At 39.0% G+C, this 8,681-nt stretch overlaps 2 protein-coding genes across 2 annotated transcripts; both read left to right on the top strand.

The window, feature by feature from the left end:
• The first annotated feature begins 736 nt into the window (after positions 1-736).
• LOC110064293 (grpE protein homolog 1, mitochondrial-like) lies at positions 737-3,455 on the top strand. Its single transcript, XM_020771331.2, has 2 exons — positions 737-1,138; positions 2,931-3,455. Exons 1-2 carry the CDS (start codon positions 833-835, stop codon positions 3,351-3,353), a joined length of 729 nt encoding a protein of 242 aa, XP_020626990.1. The 5' UTR covers positions 737-832; the 3' UTR covers positions 3,354-3,455.
• A 3,658-nt stretch (positions 3,456-7,113) lies between these two features.
• On the top strand, positions 7,114-8,064 carry LOC110064200 (adenosine receptor A3-like). Its single transcript, XM_020771205.2, has one exon. It carries the CDS (start codon positions 7,114-7,116, stop codon positions 8,062-8,064), a length of 951 nt encoding a protein of 316 aa, XP_020626864.2.
• The last annotated feature ends 617 nt before the right edge of the window (positions 8,065-8,681 follow it).

Genomic DNA, 8,681 nt, shown 5'->3' with positions numbered 1-8,681 from the left:
TCGAAGCGTGCTCGATCCTCTCGCGCTCATTTTGACCCTTTCCCTCCCTTCTACGGCCTGCCACGCAGGCTAGCGCCTTCGGAGCTCGTTGAGTTCGGAAATTGGTTACCATTTTCCTCGCTCCGCGCCTGTTTCACACCCATGAAATTTGATCAACAAAATAAATTTTTTTATTGCTTTGAAACGCTTTGGAGCGATTGCTGTCTCGAAAAGCAAAAAATAAATGTGGCTGGACGTGCTTTTCGAGACAACAACCGTTACACTTTGTCTCCTTGCGCCCCGAAACACGTGATGTGGTAACGCGTGTTTCGGGGCGCGTGACTCAAAGTACGGAACTTGATATAGTGAACGGGTCATTTTGCAATTTATGTGCGTTGGTTCTTGGGCTGGCGTTACATATCTTCGCTGCACAGTGCTGACGAGTTCCAAGAAGGACGAGACAGCTGTCCACTGTTGCGATCTTCTTGTCATATTGGTGTCTCGAAACGTCTTGCAGTCTATTGTTTGTCTTTATATATTTTTTGGCTGATCAGATCTCTTGTAGATCCTACGTTGGTAGCGTTTATCGTATGCGGTCCCTTGCAGTTTCTGGTTTCTCATTTAAAGAATAGAGCTGTTTCTATAAATTTGGGGACAGTTATAAAATTTTTCACTGAAACCGGAAGCGACCGGGGCATGACGAAGGCAAAAAGTACCCAGTAGAAATAGCGGCCTCTATAGGAGCGGTTACTTGGCGGCTTAAAAATACGCACGTGAAGTGATGCAATTTTAAACTTTGCAAGGAGTAAAGCGAAAGTTTTTCTTATTTTATAGGTTATTTCCTATCCCAGTGATGCTGAGATCTGCCATAGTAGCCGTTAGAAGTGCTGTTTTACAGCCAGAGAATTTCAGACCACTGAATTATGCCCAAATCTCCCGATTATTTGGGACTCGATTGAGGCTGTGCTCTGCTCAGTCAAGTCCTGACACAAAATCGAATTCATCTAAAGACGACAGAAATTCATCACAAGACGACGCGACTGTAGATCAGGAAACGTCTGAGGCTGAAAAGAAAGCAGCAGAATCTGGAGAGCAAGAAAAGGGAAGTGAACACGATCGTCTATTGAAAGAAAAGGAAAGTTTAATAAAAGATCTTCAGGTATGTCAGAACTTGTGAGATCATTGAGTTACGTATTATCCACTGATAATAATAAACTTGACATGATCTTGCGATATATTAATTTTCAAACTAAAAGCATGTGTGCTAGAAAATACAGTAATTTTAATTACCCACTCACTCATCCCCATGCGGGTGCAAAAGGGTGGCAAAGGGCGGTGCAAAGGGCGGTGCAAAGGGCGGCATTTCAATTGAATACACATGTAGCAGATCTAGAACTTTGAATGTCAATATCTGTTCAAAGTTAATTATCTGGTAACATGTAATTTGGTCATATCACGATGACTTTGCGTACTATATGCCAAAAAATGTTAACTTACATCATCTTAGGCACTGATCGAATTTGATACTGTACCTTTCAAGAACACCCAAATGCTGAAGATCAACATCCATCTTATGACTGCATTTTGCACTGTCTTCCCTTAAAAAAGAAATGGAAACAACTCCAGAATTACCCATCATAATTCTCAAAGTACATTAATCTAAAGTTTCTGTTCCATAGTTAATAATAGGGGACTACATGAAGCAAACATGATAAAGAACTGAATTGTAACCACAGGCTGTCTCTACAGTGGTCTGCATTCCTTTAGTCAGTGATTTTGAATCAGAGTGAGCATTGAACTGTTCTGCTACTGTAGGTCGCAGTTCCATAGGCAGTGAATATAAAATCGCAATCGCAAGGTTTTAACCTGAAATCCTTTGTCGTCCATTTAACAATTAGATTGTGAGCTCGAGATTTCTATCGCATGATAGTTGATGAGGGAAACAGCCTGAGTCAACTATCACGGATAGAAATCTCGAGCTTGTAATCTAATTGTTTTAGTATAAGTCTATTAGTCATTAAAAACTTTTTCTAAATCCTTGTCACAGTCACTTCAAAGGTGTAAAAAAGCCGCCATCATTTTGTTAACAAGTGCTCACTGCTATGCTAATCACTATCTACAACAGAAGAGTAGCATAGCCAATCAGAGAACAGTATCCATGATAGAACACTAGTAGATTTACACTAAAATTTAATAGTCTGTGAATATGAAATTTAAGTTAGCAAAATTTTGAATTGAATTGACTTTTTGCAAACTACCCAGTTTTGTAGTAGGGGAACGTGTTTTCTCATCATATTTGGCTGAATTCATTTGGAGGTACCGGTACATGCATAGATATAGACAGGAGGACTTGTGTGAAGTTTTCTTGAATTATATAAAAAGGTTTATTATTATGTCACAAGAATGATAGAGTCTCAATAATAATATTAAAAAATAAAACATGCTTTGAATTAACATAAAAAGTATGGTTAAAAAGGTGCAAAAAGAGACTACTGGTTTTTTAAGGGTGTAGAGCTGATCAAATATTGGAAATCAGAGTAAGAAAAAGATTTATGATTCATTTTTCTCTCGGACAACTATCAGAAAGAAGTAATGATTGGCTGTTTGATACCAAAAACGTTTGCAAAAATTACATAGAAAGGAATCGAGGACAAGTGAAGTTTGGCATTCTTTAGTCAAGTCAATTCTTTTTCAGATGTTAATGTACATACAGACTTTGCATGTTTTTTAAAGGGGCAGTAAAAAATGATAGGAATCTACCTCATTATTTTAGGACGGTAGACCTCCTGTCTAAAAGAGGTACCCTCCAAATTTGTACTGCTGAATCAGCAAATATGAATACTTGTATTAACATAAGTAACATTACTGATGCAACAAAAATCAGATGATGCAATATCAATAACACTACTGATGGAACAAAAATTCTTGCTGACAGTTGTTTTCTTTTTCAGGACAAGTATAAACGCTCCTTGGCTGATAATGAGAATATTCTCTCCCGCAGCAGGAAACAAGTAGAAGAAGCTAGGTTGTTTGGAATTCAGACCTTCTCAAAAGACCTGCTTGAAGTTGCAGACATTTTAGGAAAAGCAACGGAAAGTGTTCCAAAGGAAGAGATTGAAAAGAATGATTCATTGAAGAACTTGTATGATGGGCTTTTAATGACTGAAGCTCAATTACAAAAAGTTTTCCAAAAAAATGGTCTTGAAAAAATCATCCCATTGGATGAAAAATTTGATCCCTACAGTCATGAAGCATTGTTCCAGATTCCACTTCCCGATAAAGAGAAAGGCACTGTTGCTATTGTAGAAAAGGTTGGATATAAACTGCATGGAAGGACACTGAGACCGGCACTTGTGGGTGTTGTGAAAGAATAGAGCATTAGATGTTATTTGCTAGTTACAAATGACCTTCTGGAATTTGATCTTGCTTATACTGCTACAGAGAAAAATAAAATATTGCTGGCATCCCTATAGGAACTCTTGCATGTCCAGTCAAAAAATGGATTATTATTGTTATATCAGGCTCATATACTATTGTAACAGTCATCCCCATTTCTTTTTATTTCCTTTTGTCACAAGTTTCTGCGCAGGAAAATGTTACAGCTGCACAAATTTGGAGAGGTTCTGCAACCAGCCATGTAACATTGGCTTTGCAGTTTAGAATTCTATTTGGTGGCAGAGACCTCTTGTTAAGATTGAGGATGCCTCCAGGAAGAGGGCCGCAAAAACGTTTTTGGGCTGTCTTGTTGACGTGTTTGTTAGCCATTCTATTGCTAACCTGTAATACAGGAAAGAATACATGGAGTTTGACAGTTTCTCTGCACTGACTGCAAAGAAAATCCATGTGGTTTTAATTAAGTGTGTACAACCCTTTGCACTTGTAAATATACTCCAAATGAAAGAGGGCACATGTTGGTCATGGAAGTCCTCAACCATAGAAAAGCCTGCAGCACTTCAGTCTCTGAACTGTTTTCCCATAATTTGCTTTTCTTAACTCCTTCTTAAAATTTGAGGTTTGGTTTACAGGCTAATTAAGAATACATGTATGTATGGGGGACCGTTTGCTTAAACAATGTAAACAAGGATAATTTATTTTAATTTGCATGTGTTTTATAACAATAAGCATATAACAATGAATGTTCAAATATGTATTAACTGATATTTGCATAATTGTTCCAATATCAGCATATTGTACAGAGGTACCTATTATGTATAATAATTTACACATATATATTATGTATAAATGTTTTTATGGTGATAACTTCATTGTCTATGGAATTATATTCATGTGAGAGGGCCATTGTAATGTCACATTCTCGTTTTCTTGATTGAGGATCACAATATTGTCACTGTTTTTTTAACGGACGTTTTGCTGTAAAATGAAATACCTGTGTTTCAGTTTGTATCTTATGCAATTCAAATCCATCTTTGAGAGGTGTATTTGTTACATATATATACTTTTTTAATGAAAAGAATACCTCTCAAACAACAATTATTATTTTAGATTTATAGAATCCAGACAGCCTTAATCAAATTAACATTTAATTTAATTTGATTAATTAATTTAACATTGCATTTCAGTGTACCAAGATGGCACATGACCAACAAGTCTACTTTAATATACATGTCACAGCACTTATAAATAATGCATACCTGTAACACCAGTGACGCCCCCTGCTGATGTAACACATTTGTACACATATCACACACACACACATACTTTATTTCAATTCAATTTAAGAATTAACACAAATGTAAAACTGATCCGCTGGTAGCATTGGGCTAATATAGGCGGATTAAATATTATCAGATTACTTAAATAACACAATACATGACAAACAGCTAGGACCAACTAGGGAGACAAAGAAAATAGGAAAATGATAATTCATGGGTTGAACTGAGAACTTAGAATCTTTGCAAAGTTGACATTACTTTCCTACATACAGTTTTCCCAGCTGCGTCTTTGCACATCAGATCAGTTAAAGCCTGGTTCTCATATCCCGCCGACCTATCTGCGACGTAGTCGACGGTTGCAACTGACAACGTTCGGCGATCTGTCCCAGTAGGTCCCCAGCGCATCTGTGATGGATCGCCGACGTACTCAAATTTGCGCGAAATGCAAATCGAATTGCGCAATTTTCAACCATTTTACCTGTAAATATGGATCGAATCGTCTTACTGGAGTACGTTGCGTCCGCAGGTGATGTTCACATAAAAAATTTTCATCGCCGACAACCGCCGACAACCGCCGGCTTGCCTGCAAAGTTGAACTCAGCTCAACTTCGCAGACAAGCCGGCGGTCAATGCCTGGGATAGATTATGATTTGGCGATAAATGTTCTCATATGTCCCAGGTATGTCGGCGGCATAAAAGAACCAGGCTTAAAAGTAGTAGTGACGTCTTCCCAGAATTTTACAGTTGTGAGAGTTAAATGCTTACCACAATAGTGGCAAGGCAAGAACTCTCAAAATTCAAGGTGAATGACGTGCACTGACCATTTAGTTTCCTCACCTCAGTTCCCTGATTGATGTATTTGGTGCACGTGTATGAGAAATTGAAATCTTGATATTAAGTTTTCTGGTGGATGGTTTATGGGTGTACTAGAGCAATCTTCTCTTCAAATATCTTTGTGTTATGCACTAATCGACCGCATGTGTTTTGACATGCCAAGTAACTGCAGGTTGGGGTAGGGTAGTGGAGGTTAGTAGAATGTCTGCAGTGAACTGTTCTTTGGTAGTTCGATGTTATTGGCCAGCGTTGATTGGCTCGAAAACGTTCAAAATCAGACTTGAAAAATCAAGGAGGTCTTGCATATTACGGGAAAAAAAACCCTTTAAACAAACAGCGTAATCATGTTGATCTTAGTATTTCTTTCGTTTAGATTTTTATTGCTACATGAAGCTTAACATTCTTAGGTCTTACTTGGTCTTTGTTTTCAGCACGGTTGGTTTTTACTCGTTTTCGTGAATTGTTATCAGTTCATATCACACCGATTAGCGCTAACTGGCAATGGATGCATTTCCCATCCCAAACAAATATTTGTGTTTGTTTTGTTTAGAAAGTAACACTTCATAACGTGCTTGACGCCAATTACTGAGCGAGCGCCGCAGGAGAGAAACTCCTCGATCATTAACTTCATTTCAGTGTCCTGGCAACTGGCTGGCCGTAATTCTCCTGATAACGGAGGACAGTGAGGAGACTTACCTGGGGCGGATACAGGCTTTTAGAGAAGGGGTTTCGAGATGGGGACCGTCTAAGGCTGTCCCCTGTAGGGGAGTCCAGGGGCACCCTCCCCGGGAAAATTTTAATATATGGGATTTCCGCTTATTTCCGGCATATTGAGGCCAAGTCAACGTGTTGTAATGTCTCATTTGCTCTAATTTAGGGGGTTCCACCGAACACCCCCGAATCCCCCTAGATCCGCCCCAGCTTACACCTGAAATTGTACTTTCTACAACCGGTAAGGATAGAGAAGATCGCAAATTTACAATTCAATATGAAATGTAACAAATGGTGAGGTTAAAAAGGAAGAAAAAATGAGTAACAATTGCTAGCCGGCCAATACAAGCGCTATGAACGTCCATTTTGGAGTCATGTAACACTGTAAGAGCGTGCGAAATTCGCGATATAATAGATTAGCCAGATTTCTTAACTTTATTGATAAGTTGCTTTTCGAGAATTCTTAACAGTGTCATCAGGAATAAAGATTGTTAGCTGTATCTACTGCGGTAACAACGTTTTGTTTTGTCGAGTTTTGTCGGGTTGCTAATGATTACTTGACGCAATGGAATAAGCACCATTGTTTTGGCCCTTAGAAATAACAACGCTATTGCCTTAACCAAATGGATGATTTGTTTCTGTTTTTCTTGTTATGAAAAAGGTGTTGATTCGAACGACAATATTTAATTAAGTGCCATGACTTCTTTCCTTCTTGTTTACTATAAACAAAGAAACTTTCCTTCGCTAAGAGACGCCCCTGTCAAACGTTAAGTCTACATCAGATTGAAACTTCCTTGGCAAACTAGATAAAGTGGCATGTACTTTTTGTTTTGTTTGACTCGGCCAGTTACACTTGGAGCGAAGAATAGAACTGTACTGTTCATTTTCGGATAAATTACCTGAAGTAAATTTTACTATGGATAATACAAGTCAGATCCTTGCTGGAGACTTCTGTTTCCCGGCCATGGAGGATCAGACCAACGAAACGTCACACTCCGTCGTGCTAATGGCAAGAGTCGTCGTTTCTGCCTGCAATATCATTTTTTCGATCACTGCTGCTTTAGGCAATATTCTCATTTTTATTGCTTTCCACAAGGAATCTTCCCTCCATCCGCCCTCGAAGCTCTTGTTTCGATGTCTCGCTGCCACAGATCTCTGCGTCGGCGTCATTGCACAGCCGACGTTTGTCCTTTACCAACTATCGTTAGTCGCCAGGCGTTTGGACGTTTGTTATATCGCCGCATCTCTATCGTATATTGCAACCACGATCCTCTGTGGAGTGTCATTGGCTACAATGACCGCAATAAGCGTGGACCGACTTTTCGCCTTGCTGTTGAAGATGAGGTACAGACAAGTTGTAACTCTCAAGCGTGTTGGTCTGGTCGTCGTCTTCTTTTGGTTCCAGAGCATTGCAGTCAGCATGTTGGTATTTGGAGACAGGCTTGTCTACCTCAGTTTAAGTTGTGCGTTAACATTACTGAGCGTGGTGACTCCAACATTTTGTTACCTGAAAATTTTTTTCACACTTCGTCAGCAGAGGACACCGGTTTATGTACAAGCCGTCTCCCTGTCCGATCAAGGGCAGCCGAAGAATCAAAATAATTCCCAAACCGGTACCACATACAAGAGGACTGTATCCAGTGCCTTGGTGTTCCATCTTGTTCTTATTTCATGTTATCTTCCTTACGCTGTAGTAAGAGTTACGGTGGCCATAGTGGGAAGGAGGTTGTTAGTCTCAGAAGCCGTTGTGGCGTCCGTGGTGTATCTTAATTCGTCTTTAAATCCGATTTTTTACTGCTGGAAAATAAAAGAAATCAGACACGAAGTAAAGAAGGTCGTCCGACAAGCTTTTTGCCCACAACAATGATACAACTGGCATGAACTTAGGCTTTGTCTTCTCTGGGTTCCCAGAGATAGGCATCTCTGGTCAGGCATGCAAAAGCCGAAAGCGGAGAATAAAACTACATTTCAAACACAGTTTCTTTGTATGTTATTGGATTATAAATTCAATTATCTAAGAACTGAAAATTAATTTTGGCTGGAGCTTATTCCTGTGCATAATGCGAGCGTCATGTCAATTTATTTCGATCATTTACTGATCGACTGACGAGGAAACATTGCTAGGAACATTAGCTGACTGTTTCAAGATGTCTCAGGTTGGCAGGTCGTACGTACACTAGTTAAGAATAATGTTTTTGGCGTTAAACGCCAGCCTTACTGAGTAAAGGATATACCTTGAGTAATCTTTGAAAATTACGAAAACAATATTACTTGTGGAAAGCTACATGTAGACAGATAAAAACATCTGCGAGCAAATTATTCAGTTCCGTTACGAATAGTTAAAGTTCTAACACCGAATATTTGGACCAAAAATAGAAAGAAATACTATTAAGAAACCAAATGATTTAGATCGCAAAACAAAGAACGAGAACCATGAGTGCACTTGCGATTTCCAGGGATAATAGATATGTACCTGGGCAAAAT

This window comes from Orbicella faveolata, unplaced genomic scaffold, assembly GCF_042242905.1.
Source record: "Orbicella faveolata isolate gen_17 unplaced genomic scaffold, um_ofav_v1 contig_36, whole genome shotgun sequence".
Lineage (NCBI taxonomy): Eukaryota > Metazoa > Cnidaria > Anthozoa > Scleractinia > Merulinidae > Orbicella > Orbicella faveolata.
Note: the sequence above shows the minus strand (reverse complement) of the source record. Positions and strands in the feature narration are given on the sequence as shown.